The sequence below is a fragment of the Epinephelus lanceolatus genome, chromosome 12, assembly GCF_041903045.1.
Source record: "Epinephelus lanceolatus isolate andai-2023 chromosome 12, ASM4190304v1, whole genome shotgun sequence".
Taxonomy (NCBI): domain Eukaryota; kingdom Metazoa; phylum Chordata; class Actinopteri; order Perciformes; family Serranidae; genus Epinephelus; species Epinephelus lanceolatus.
Genome location: NC_135745.1, coordinates 21,764,271 through 21,778,412, shown reverse-complemented (window position 1 = coordinate 21,778,412; position 14,142 = coordinate 21,764,271). Strand labels below are relative to the sequence as shown.

Here is a 14,142-nt window from a genome sequence, read left to right as displayed (position 1 = left end):
TTTAAGCAGACTATTAATTCAGAAAAAAATAAACAAGGCCACTGAATATTCTTGATAATATTTTTGTATTGACCACAAGTCACTGACTAGATCATTTGGGTTGATATAATGTTGATTTTAGCAGAATTCAGCTAGTTTCAGTGTGGCTTTTGTAGATTTATTTAAGATAGCTTATGAGAAGAGGTAGTAGTCAATGGTGTTTTCACGGTTGTTTATGCTTTTCACTATTTTTTATTGCAAGGTAGGAATGTAAAAGTGTTTGTTTTATCAACTACCACTCCACAATTGATGTTTCAAGGACTAAAAATTTCTAAAAAGGCACTTTAAAAAAAATCACATAACCAACATCAATAAACAGGAGTTTTACACAACCCAAGCATTGCAGTTACACACAAATAAGGTTTGTTTTTCAGGACTGTAACTGACAGCTGACTTTAACTCACCAGGGGTAATAATGTATAATGTATTTTTGACCTCTTGTCCCAGAGTTTTCAGCTGTATGATGCGACAAACAGTTATCACCGAAAAAACAATATCTACAATGACGTGGAAACCTGAAAGGAAGAATTAAGGATACGATCTTAAAAATGAGTCGCATGAGCTCTTAAAATATTTCCTGTTGAATAGAGATTGATGAATAAGGCTGCTTCTGACAGCCTCAGAAAGCTATCCTCAGATAACCCCCTGTTTTACGGAAAGGGCAGACTTTTATCATCATGTGCAAAATGATTAGAAGGATTTCAACCCATGATGAGGACGTCACATAATTCAACCTACATCTTATTCACATTTCCACCACTCTGGTTGACTAATAATTTACAACTTTTATCTCATATTTCCTTTCCAAAATAGAGGAGGAAAAATATAGGAAAAGCAGCAGAAGTGGGAAAAGCAGCAAACGTTAAATTGAAATGAAGGCATCAGTACACTCCACCTCAAACGATTTATGAATAATCCTTTATAGGAGATCTACTGTAGGCCAGAAAGACAAATCTGTGAGCATCCTTCTTTAACATTGTTTTTGTCAGGAGTTTGTCTGTAAGCGACTGATTCATTCCCACATTATTTAGACTTTTCTTGCCCTAGTTTCTGATTACTTACAGTACTTGTGATTGTATTTCTTTTTTCTTACATTATGTATGTCTAATATCTGAGGGAAACACTGTTACAATAAATGGTCTTAAATCGTTTGATATAAGTTTCTCTGAATCAACATCAAAGGTGGAGGCTATTTATTATGAGAACAAAGTCCTAGGGCTGTGAAATTATCATTTGCTCCAGATGCTGTGTTTCTTCTGTGGAGCTGTCAAATGCGAAGCTGAGCCGTCAAACCAGCATTACTAACAGGCATGAACCAGAATTTACACATAATTTGGCTGCAAGAACTGACACATGGCACATTTTATGGGACAGGAAAGTGGAAGTGTCATTTTTACACAGAGCAGAGACACATTTGACATCTCACTGACATAAAAAATGAATGGTTAGCTCTTTCACTTCAGGTTTCATGAATCCCATTTGGAGAAGTATCACCTAACCTGTCTCTTTCTCAGGAATAATGCATGTGATTTCTCAAATTGGGTGACATTCATCTTTGAGCAAGGCATTTCACTATGTATTTGCCCTGCAGCTCTGATGAGAAAAAACATGTTCCAACCTGTGTTGAGATAAAAATCCATGAGGGAGAAGAGTCTGAATGGGAGAGCAAACAAACATAGTGTGTTTGAATATTTAATGGAATGTATCCTATGCTTTAACACCGATCTTGTTCGCAGTCCGAACTTCAACCTCTAGCATTACTGTCTTGGGAGCTCATTGAAGGCTGCCTGCAACTAACAATATTGTTTTAAATTTTGATTGTTTTATTAGTCAATCACTTAATCCATTGAATATCAGTAAACAAAAATTGTTTGTGACCATATACAGGAATGTTTAGCATTCCAGTACAAATCGTAATTTGATCGTAACTCGTTTACAATTGTTAAATCTTATTTCATTTTTTTATTTACTTGATTTTATTCATTTACTTTTTTGGCGTCGAGGTGTCATGGGGTGGAGGGTGGCTGGTGGGGGGTTGGGTGCGCAAAGAATATATAAAAAAATAAAAAATATAAAAAAAAAAAGAAAAAAAAAAGAAACTAGAATTACCACCTCATCGTTGTATGTTTCCACAAACAGGTCAAGTTGCAGTTACAGTTTACAGCCATGTCTGTCCAGACTCATTTGTAGCCATTGGTTGTAGTTGACAATACTACTTATGTTGCTGCAAAGATGCTACATATTTTTAAACATGGATGCTTCACGTACATCTTCTCCTGGCAGCACAGCAGATCTGTACAATCAGCACAGTTTCATGGTGGACATCCAAGTTTAGCGTCACCAATTCAGCATCTGACCAAATGTCACCCCTTCTGTTCCTGAGTTATGGCATTCAATAATGGCAAGGAGTTTTTGCAGAACATTAAGATGTCACAGTGAAGCTGACCTTTGATTTTGTGGATACAAACTGTCACCACTTCATCATGTTATCCTGTTAGAGGTTTGTGTGTGTAATTTTTGTTTGTGTAATTTTGTTTTAATTTGTGTAAGAATTTATGAGGTATGGCCAAAAACGTGCTTTGTGAGGTCACAGTGACCTTTGACCACAAAAATATGATCAGTTCATTGTTTGGTCCAAGTGGACGTTTGTGCCAAATTTAAAGAAATTCCCTCATTGTGTTCCTGAGATTTTGCGTTCACTAGAATAAGAAGAACGCAAGGCCAAAGTGACCTTGATCTTGAACATTTGACCACCAAAATCTTAACAGTTCATTGTTGAGTCAGAGTGGATGTTTGTGCCAAATTTAAAAAAAAATCCCTTATGGTGTTCTTGAGATATTGTGTTCATGAGAATGGGATGGACGGACCTATACAGGTAGGTAGGAACCCAAAAACATAATGCCTCCAGTCATGGCTCTTGGCGGTGTGGAGGCATAAAAAAGAATATAGTGAAAAGTGTCCATAACAATTTCCCACAGTCCATGGTGACATCCTAATATAGCTTGCTTCTTAAATTGAAACATAGTCAGTTTACACTGATATAAAACAGAGAAAAGATGCAAATCCTCAGATTATAGAGTCTGAAATTAGATAATATTTGGCCTTTTTTTTTTGCTTGAAAAAAGATTGAAACTACCAGTCACTTATCAAAATAGTTGTAGATTCATTTTGTGTTGATGGATCTTTTCCAAATTACTGCAAAGAGACGTGAAATAATCTCAAAGAGACACAAAAAAGAAGAAGCAGGGTTTTGAAGTCTTCTAGTAAAATTGAGTATCTTTCAGTTTTGGACTGTTGGTCGGACAAAACAAAACATTTTAAAACATCACTTTCTTGTGATTGGCATTTTTTTGCTACTTACCTACGTTCTAGTCAGCAACTAAATCTATAATCATTAGTTACAGTCGTAGTGTCAATCACTGATCAGATCTGATATGTGCTTTTCCCAGCTTCAGTTTTGATATCTTAACAGTAGAATTGGTTCTGGTAGCTCTTGTGAAAACACAAGCTTGAATAGGATCAATCAGCTCTAGTGGGAATTAAACGGTCTGTTTTCATGTTATACAATATCCTTACTGTCGATAGATTGGCTGCTCTGCTCCACAAAATTTAAACGAATGATCAAACAGTCGATGCAAAGCCTTGCCTAAATGCAAACAACCAATACATTTGAAAAATAAGCTATTAGCCAACAGCCGTCAATGGTATCACACAAACCATTTGATAACCTGTGTGTGAAAGATTCACAGTGTTTTTTTAGGATTAGCTTTATGGGAAACCTCGTGCTAGTGATGACCGTAACTTGATAACATCATGCTGCTGTTTAAACCCAGAGGTTTGTTTTCAATTATTTTTTGAGCCAGTGGGACGCCGTGTTTCACACTGAGGGGCACGTAGTCTTCTACTGTTTGCCAGGTGTACATTAATCACCCAGTAGCTCCAGAGGAGTATTTGAAGGTTGGACCCTGTGTTCTTGTTCTTGGGAGCTTATTCTGTAGAGGAGGATTTTGCTTTTTTAGCACTGGCCTGCTCCACATCTACACCTGCAAACTGCCTTACGTGACCCCATTTGTAAATTACTAACTATAAACCAGCTCCAGTGGAGCAACATGGAAATGTATTCTTTGTTCAAGGTAACAACACCCTGGAGATTTTAACCACTGTTCTTCAAGTCATGACACACCTCGTCCGCTTTTCTGCCATTGCGTCCTCGGGCCTCAGGGCGGTAACCTGCTTTGCCTGGTTGGTAATCATTGTTAACAGGCACTTTGTACTTCAGTTAAAGTACCAATACAACAGTGTGAAAATACTAAGTACATTTAGTAAATGTATTTAAAGCATCGAAAGCAGGGGCGTAGACAGTACAGGCAGTGCAGTTGCACTGGAGTCCTTGGGGTGGAGGGGCCCATAGAGAAAGCTCATAAACTATCCTAACTTTCATTTCAAGTCTGGGTGACATTACATACATTAAGTGCAATAACAACATCTGCCTCTTATTATTGATCATTATTCATTTCATTATTATTCATTGGTTATGTAATTATGAGATTTTTCTGGGTTGTCACTTGCTTGTACCTTTTAACTTGCACTATGTACACAGCTGCAGCTTTAAAAAATTCAATTGTACTGGTACAATGACAATAAAGGACTTTTTCTTCTTCTTTCCTTGCGAGTGATTCAGATTGCCATCTTGAATATATACCTGTATTCAAAGAGGAATGATAAAAAAAAGTATGCTTCTGGTTCAAAAATGGTGCCATTGGCTATTTATGGCCACAAAAAGGCAAAATAGTCAGTAGCTATCTAAAACAAAATTATATGCTTTTTCTAAATAAACTATAAAATCCATAAACATGCTATAAAGACTATTGAATTAAATGATATGTTACTTACTTGCTTTGATATTTTTATCAGATATACAATGATGATTGCTGGGTAATACTGATGTTGTCCAATGTCATCTGTATTTGTGTCAAGACAATACATGCACGATAGCATTCACTAGTGATCATCATAATGCTGTGCACTGGGACCTGTCGTAACTTCCTTACACCACCAATCTGAAGAACACAAAAGTACCCTCTGAAATGGTAGGAAGCAGTGACAGAGGCCCTGGCATTTTTGACACAGAGGCCCCATGGCGGTGCATCGGCCAGCCAGGGGTGAAAAATTTTCATATTATTTTACAAAAAAATATGCATTTTTACGTCGCTTTAGATCATCAGTTCCTTATTTGTGAAAGGACAGGCGTGGTGTCTCATATCCCCCCTCCCACATATTACTAGGTACTATGATGGATGATTTTACACATACTAACATAAAAAACACTACCATTGGCGGAACATTTCAGAGTGCCACAGAGACACAGACTGTTCCACAACTACCATAGAAACTCACACACTCACTCACTGCCTTGATGCACAATAGAAGAGGAGATATACAGACACAGTCATTATGAATGATAAGATTGATTTGTGGCTTGCATGGGAGCATGTGGAAAGCTAACCATATGATGAGAATGCAGAAATTCAGAACACACACCACGCAATCAACTCACTACAATCGCACTGGTACAGCAGACAACAATGCACAGCACACAAGATAATAAGGCAGCAGCAGAACTCCCATAAATTCAGACACGTTCAAAGGCCAGACTAATAACCTCAGTTAAAAATATTAGCTCTATGTCTACCAAAACACGAAAATCTGAAATCAAACACCACACAACTTCATCCTAAAGGCTTAGCCTACTTCCACCATTAACAATAGGCGCCCCCTCTTGGACAGAATACAGCACAACCAAATTATAACAACTGAAACATAAATGTTACAGCAGCCACAATGCATATTACAATAGCTTCACCAAAACATGAAAAGAGCACTGCACAGCCACAGTGCACCTTTCAATAGCTCTATCAAAAGCACTACTTACAACAGAAACAAGATTTATTTATTTTATTTTTTTAATTTTAATTTTTTTTTTTTTTTTTTTGCCTGGCGGCCGGCGCAGGACCATGCGGCCGTTCTGGCATTTGCCCAAATGCCAGATGGCCAGTCCGTCACTGGTAGGAAGCACTGTGATGGGGTAGCTTGTGAAGGTGGAATAATTTGCTTTAGACACTGTTGGTGTAATTTTCAAGATTTTTAAACTGATTTTATGTTTTGTATGTAAAATCTTAATTTGCAAAAACTGCAGTTTGCAGATAAATGTAAAAAAGAACAATATTTGCCTCTGAAATGAGCAAAAAAGTACTGTGTTACAAGTCTTACACGCAAGAATTCACTTAAGTACAAAAGTATTGCACCCAAAATGAACTTAAAGTATTAAAGGGAAAGTATTTATCAGACAAAATGGTCTCCTTCTAAAGAGTTATATATTTATAATCGTTGTTGCTTTAACACAAAAGTAGCATTTTCATGTTATAACTGGTGGAGATGGAGCACATTTTACCTACTTTATATACTGTACAGGCAGACTGCACAGGATAAGATCTAGCACAGAATCATATTTCATATTGTAAGATATCTTAATCTTAATTAGTAAGTCTAGCTGCAGATAAATGTAGGGGAGTAAATAGTACAATATTTGGACCTCAGAATTGCATCTCTGCTTTTTGCAGATGATGTGATTCTGTTGGTGGCAGTTTGCAGCCGAGTGTGAAGGCTGAAAGTCAGCACCTCCAGCTCTGAGTCCATGGTTCTCTGCCGGAAAATGGTGGATTGCCCCTTCTGGGTTGGGAGTGAGTTGCTGCCCCAAACAAGGGAGTGCAAGTATCTTGGGGTCTTGTTCATGAGTGAAGATAGAATGGAGCGTGAGATGGATTGGCAGTTTGGTGCGGCTTCGGCAGTGATGCGGGCGCTTTCGAATTTACTGGTCCATCAACATCCCAACCCTCACATATGGTCATGAGCTCTGGGTCCTCCGTGTGGTGGTTGGGCTCAGCTTTAGAGACAGGGTAAGGTGCTCGGACATCCGGAGGGAGCTCGGAGTAAAGCCGCTGCTCCTTCGCATCAGAAGGAGTCAGTTGAAGTGTTTCAGGCATCTGATCAGGATGCCTCCTGCGCCTTCTGTTAGAGATGTTCCAGGCACGTCCCACTGGCAGGAGGCCCTGGTGCAGACCTAGAACATTCTGGAGGGATTACATATCTCATCTGGCTTGGGAACACCTTGGGGTCCCTCCAGGAGGAGCTGGAAAGCGTTGCTGGGGAGAGGGACGTCTGGGTGGCTTTGCTTGGCCTGCTGCCCTCGCCACCCGGTCCTGGATAAGCGGATGAAATGGATGGATGGATTTGCCTAAATTGCCCCCAACATGTTTTGGGGCTGCAGTAAAAAGTACCATACAGTATTTTTAACAACAGTGCTTTCCACTTTTTGAAATGTGGTGCAGTAACACAGCAAAGACGGCCTGCAAGTACCTTTGGTAATAAAACAATATAATCCTTCCTAAATATAGCCTAAGATAGTTTGCCTGTCAGGGAGTGCACAAATACGGGGGTCTTATATACAGAAGGAGTCTGGCAGTCAGTCACATTTGCATACATTTTGTGACTTGAAATTAGGTCATTGGCTTTTTGTTTTGCTCTCAGTTGCATTTGCTCTTTGTTTTAATATGCGTCCTCACTGCCAGCCCTGTGAATGGAGATATTCATTCACCTGATTCAGAGAGAGGGACAGAGGGAGGGAGGGAGAGGGAGGCAGATATATATAAAGGGAGAGAGAGAGAGAGCAGATGTGAGACAGCAGCTCTTCACTCCCGCAACTTTGCAGCTCGCAGGGAGAATATGAGGATTCATCTATTTTAAGGGTGACAGAATATATTTGCACACTGAGGCAAGGAAGAAGTCGGTCTTTAAGAGGCTCCAGAGAAATAACCAACCTGGATTTGCACTCACATCATCATCATCATCATCATCATCCTCATCATCATCATCCGATGAGGGAAGACAGATAAGAAAATGGAAGTGTATTGTAAGGCGCTGCCGGGACCACAGGAGAAATTCACACTCCTCATCTTGTATCTTCATCTGTGGTACAGGCCTATAGTAAGTATTTATTCTTTCATCATTTGTGGGACAAAATACTTTTATTAATGAAGTGATTAAAAGTGCAACAGAAGTTTGCTGCATTTTAATTTGCTAATTAGGAAAGCAGATACTCAATTATAGCCTAATGACATCTTTATTGCGACGCTATTATCATTATTATCCTCCGTCCTTGTCTCGCTCTTTGGAGCACGCGCCACACACTTGGACAGCCAATGTCCTCATTAAGCCGCAGGCGCTTAATTAGTGGTTATGAAGGCTCGTGACCTACATCCATCACCACCTGTCTGGTATCAATCAAAGGCAAATAAACAGCAGGGACAACACGGGCAAGAAAAAGGGCCCCAGATGTGCAGGGTTTGAGTGTGCATCTGCAAAACGCATTATCCTAGGGCCAAAATGTCAACTTAAAGAGCTTTAATTGGCAGGGGAATTAAAGATGTTCAAATTTGGATATCTTCTGAGAGGATTTCCTGACAAAGTTGGACACATAAAAACTGATTTCTTGAAAAATAAACCCCGCGCAAGATAAGAAGTTATCTGTCCAGAAAGGTGTGTCTGTTGATGTTTGTTTAATAGACCGTTTCCATGTTTTTCCTCCATCTCTCCCCCGAACAAACAAGCAAAGAGCATCAGCTTGTGGTGCGTGTGTCTGCTCCAGGCTGGATAACTTAAGTTGTCTCGTGTTTCCAGGCTGAAGCAATTCATCCGGACTGCGCCATCATCTCACAGCACCTCAGGGCTCGGGAGGTTTGCAGCCAGACGAGGAGGAGCGAAGCGCAAAACCAGAGCGACCACAGCGGTGGGTTCATGTGTGATGCTGCTGCTGCTGCGGCTGCTGCTTTGTGTTTCTTTGAGAGAGAAGTGGTAAAGCTTGGTGCACTGCGAGAGGATTTTAATAGAAAGGAGTGTGGGCTAAACTAAAAAAGGAGGAAGAGTTTTGAGCAGCACATTATAGCCCAAGCACCCAGGAAGGAAAAGAATGTGGGTTTAAACTTTTTGTATGATGCTGTATCTGCCAGTTTGTCTTCTAGCTTGTGGCATTGTGAGCATTTGCAGCTTAATTCATGTGATGACCCACTGCTGACCCTCATGACTGAGCACATCCATGGGACATTAAGACTTAATGTGATCATTAACCTGGCTGACAGAGGTCAACTCATAGTCAAAATATTCTAACTTCTAATATTCTAACAGAAACACCAGTCATCTTTGACTTTAGTGGCACTTAAAGGTCCAGTGTGTTCGATTTAGGGGCATCTTCCGGTGAGGCTGCAGAACAGAGACTTCTCCTGTGTCTCAAGTGTGTAGGGAAATTACAGTGGCTGATGCAAAGACATGAAAATGCAAATGACCCATTTTAGAGCCAGTGTTTGATTTGTCTGTTCGGGGCTACATCATTGTTGACACCATGGAAGTAGACCAGGGGTCTCATTCATAAAACAATGAGTGGGATCCATACTGAAAATGTATGCACAGACAAAAGCCAAAAATGGTTTGCGCCAAAAAAATATTCCACAATTTCTACACTCAGGCTTCCACCTCACCATCTGTGTCGCCAATTTCCTGTCTCCAAAATGTTTGTAAGCATGGGTCAAAGTTTCTCCCATCAGTCTGTTTTTATAGATCAAGTGGCGTACCCCTCTTTCAGGCCTTGTTTTGTGCCTATGCAATGTGTATAAATTAGACCCCACCTCTATAGGAAAGCTGCTCAGCCTGCTTTCAATTTTTTCTAGTGGTCACTTGTGGCATTGCAAACAAAAAAATCCCCTGTGGCCCAAAAGGCCTACCCATGGGTCACCACTATAAAAGAGACATCAGGGAAACTGTTGACAAGGCACCCCCAACTACAAATAAGGTTAATCATGACTCTTTATATTATGAATTTTTGATCCATGGAGGTTTTACTTTCCTGGAGCTTAGAAAAGTGATTTAAAAATTCACGACATCCCTTAATGTAAAGTCTACTACACTACTGCGCATACACAGTGGGCTGCATAACCTGGAATTAAACCTGGAAGCTAGAAACTCTGTATGGTGTATGCACCAGGCATCATCTTGGGGTTCGGTATCTAATTACGATTATACATGAAGAGGAATGCTCAATATAACGATAACACAATGCAACACACATTTATTCTTATTTTCAGGTGTTTGTAAACTAATAAAAACAAAGCTATGACTGCTATGAACTATTTCTGCCAATAGAAGCCTCTAAATCCTACACACCGAACTTTTAAATCTTAATGATTTCCCCTTAGGTTTCAGAGCAATAATCTGTTTTATTGGCATTGTTCCTGGACTCTTACAAGACAGTGGGGCTGCAACCAGTGATGTAATGTCTATAATAAGGAAGGGAAAATTCTCTGTTAAAGCCCAAGGTGACGTCTTCAAACTGTTTTAAGACCCCAATTATTTATTGATCTATCATTTACGTCAAAGAAAACCAGCCAGTCCTCACATTTGGGCAGCTGGAGCGAGTGAATGTTTGACATATTTGCTTGAAAAAGGCCTAAAAAGATCCATTGATTATGGTGATTATTTAACCAAAATGACAGGAGTCAAAATCTTTAAATAAATATATTAGGTGTGGATATTCATCTAACTTCTAATGGCAGACTAGCAAAGTTTTACATGCAGCGCCAGTGTATTGGAGGTGGATCAGTGGGTGGTGAAAGGCTAACTGCCTTTAACTGCAGTAGAAATAGCAGCAGGAAAAGACTTGATGTTTTTTAAAAAGAAAATTTTACCTAACAGATAAAGCGCAATGCAACACATTGCAACACATGTTTAAATATGGCCATAATTTCTGTATGACATATTATTTCCACACACAGAAAACTCCAGCATCTATCAAAGCATGCACATGTTGTAGCTGAACTGATAACCTGAACACATTTTTGGACGGAGTGAGACTCTGATGTTAGATAAGATAAAAATAAGTGATCCCATGCTGGAAAATTACACTGTCATATCAAAAAGGAGTGCAAAACAGATGCTTATAGATAAGACAAGTAAGTGTAGTGTGTATTTAGTGCAGTGGAGTATTAGTGCAGTAGTCCAGTATTTTCATTTTATGCTACTTTTTACCTCCACTCCACTACATTTCAGTGGCTTTTTTTAAAATACCTTATCCTCCTTTACATCATCCATCCATCCTTAAAAACACATGATCCTATGAAATCTGATGCATTGTTTTAAACAGCAAACAAAACAGTTAAAATTAGCCACAGCTCAAACAACTGTAACTACATCAAAGCACTGTGTACATATTTATGCATAAATAATAATATAAAGTTATGCAGAACAAGTGATGATGGGCTGCACATTCAAACATGCAGGATCCCGGGAGCTGTGTCAACGTTTAATTGCAGATAAGGTAGTTGAACAGTTCAGTAGTGGTTGTTGGATGATTTTTTCTATAACAAGGAATATGAAAAGACAATGTTATAATGTCACAATGTTAGACGGTAAATTAGACATCATTTAACTTACATCATCAATGCATCCACCACAGTATTACTCTTGTTTCTTCTCGTAACAACAATTTAAAAGTAGAACAGTGAACACAAAACAGTCTGTTAACTATTAATAATACATACATGATTAATAAAGTACAACATTATAAAAGTGAAATGTCCACTTACATTGGTCCTCTCTTTGTTCTACCTGGCATGTTTGGAGGGAAAAAGAGATTCACAGGCTTGAGGGGTGGAGTTTTATAATCTAGAGGGAGTGGTCTCGTCAGGAGTGCAGGTGATGCAGGTGGGGTGGAGGCAGGGCCGTCGCAACCGGACAGGCAAACTAGGGCAATTGCCTAGGGCCCCAAGCTGGAAGGGGGGCCCCAGAGATGACTGACATTGGTCCATATGACAATGACAATATGATGGAACCCCTATAGACACTGCAACAACGACAACACGTTGGAATCCCCCCTAATGGGGCCCCCTACTAGCTGCTGCTTGCGAGTGGCTAAGTAGGGTGACCAGACGTCCCGCATTGTGTGGGACTGCACAGCACTTCTGTCTCTTTTCACGCGTCATGCAAATTGAGACCATGTCCCACATGATTGGTTGCCACCCGCGCTAGCATTGTTGGAGTACTATAGTACTACGGTACCTCACAGTACCGCTACTGTGGGATAAGTTCAAAGTCCTAATGGAAGAGGGAGAGTGTCCAGGCGCTGTCCAATAATGGTGCGCGCTGGCCACCTGGCACTCAATATGCTGCTGTGGTGGTTTGTATCCAGTGACATGTCAGGTATTAGCTGAGCTATTGAGTATCTTTAAGCAGTGAAAGTTACTATTTATTTCTTTTTACTTGTAGGTTAGATTTGTTTATATGCTACAGTGATTTGTTTTCCACAGAGCTCTAAAGTGCGAGCATTTTTAGTGTCTTGAAACAGCCCTGGGTAGAGGGTGGAGCCAGTCTGAGTTCTGAAGAATGAGTACTTTTACTTTTAGTACTATAGATTTTGTTGCTACTACTTACGTACTCTTAAAAGTAATATTTTAGAGGAAGAACTTTTACTTGTAATTGAGTATTTTTATGCTGTGCTATTGCTTCTTTTACTTAAAGTTACACGGTGCAACAATATAAAGACTGATACGAAAGTAACCCCTCTCCAATCATCACATATGACTCACTCTCAGTGTGTGGTGGCGTAGAGACTCTTCCCTTTTGACTATTTTCTTTTAATTTTCTGTGTACGGGACGTTGTGTCTTAAAAGCGAGGTCATTGCACCCAACTGCGTGACACCCCTTCCTTATGTGGGATCACTTAAGTTTCTTATTTTATTTTGAAAAGACTAAGATTACAGAGACTGACTCAAATCTCTAATGTGCATGGACACGATGTTATTACACCATGTAATCTTCATTACACTGACACCTGTTCTTGCTCCTGGTGAGGCTTCACCTGCTTGTCCTCCCAATCTGACTTGTTGACTTTATTACATACTAATGAACCTGGCATCTCCCAGAGGGCCGCACTGCGTGTTTCCATATTGAGCTGCGTCAACGAAACCGAGCTCTTCTCCACTTCATCAGAAGCTGCCCCAGAACAACAACACTCTGGCAACTCCCCTCGGTGAGAGTGATGAACTTTAACGTTTCTAATTTGATCTTAATTTCCCCTGAAGACTGCGAACGCTGCAGCAACACAACACTTTGGTGCAAAGTTGTCATGCGCTGCTCATTACGCAGATAAATGTCTGCTGAAGAATTTCACTGTCAAAGTAGGTGTGTTTGTGTGTCCATCAGTATGACGCCAACCATGCAGGTGACATGTGATCATGCAGAGTTAGAGAGTCACGCTGAGTTGAAATGTCACCTTTGTGAAATGATGTCACTCATCACCAATGACTGACTCCTGGTGGTAATGAGCCCAAGTAGACGTCATGTGCTGCGTACCGCTGTGAAACCTGTTGCCATTGGCCAAAAATCAGCCACTTACTGTCGTCATCCTTGATGCAGTGGCTTTGCTTTAGGGATGCAGCTAACAGTGATCAGTTTACCTGTTGATTCTTTTTTAAATTAATCTTTCAGTATATACAAAGTCAATTAAAAAGGTAAGAAAAAAATCTGCAGAAGTTTTGAGAGCTTGTTTGTCTGTCCAACAGTCCAAAACTCAAAGATATTCACTTATAATGGCATCAAATAGAGAAAAACAGAAAAGTGTCACGTTTGAGATCCTGGAACAGCAAATATCTGGCTTTTTTTTTTGAGCCAAGCGGTGTGGCTCTGCGGATAGAAATCTTGATTTGTTGGTCAGTCAGTCCACCACTTTGGTCCACACTGAAATAACTCAGTAACTGTTGGATGAATTGACATAAAATTTGGTCCAGACATTCGTTACCTCCTCAAAATTAATTGCTGTAATTTAGTTGATCCTCTGACTTTTCATATAGTGCCATCATCATCGAGTCAGTATTTTAATTTGTCCAATACCTGCAACACATTCCCATCAGCCTCAGCTGCAATTTGTGTTTAGTGTGTGTTTGTGTTTAGAATGCTAACATGCTAAACTAAGATGGTGAACATGGTAAATGTTATACCTGC

General features: G+C 39.8%; 1 protein-coding gene across 1 annotated transcript in view; it reads left to right on the top strand.

Moving 5' to 3' along the window:
* The first annotated feature begins 7,789 nt into the window (after positions 1–7,789).
* LOC117272525 (pituitary adenylate cyclase-activating polypeptide type I receptor) overlaps positions 7,790–14,142 on the top strand; it is a 51,546-nt gene continuing 45,193 nt past the window's right edge. Inside the window, exons 1-2 of the mRNA XM_033651494.2 lie at positions 7,790–8,082; positions 8,776–8,884. Of these exons, the coding sequence (XP_033507385.2) occupies positions 7,996–8,082; positions 8,776–8,884 (196 nt within the window). The 5' untranslated portion in view covers positions 7,790–7,995. The remainder of the gene's footprint in view (positions 8,083–8,775; positions 8,885–14,142) is intronic.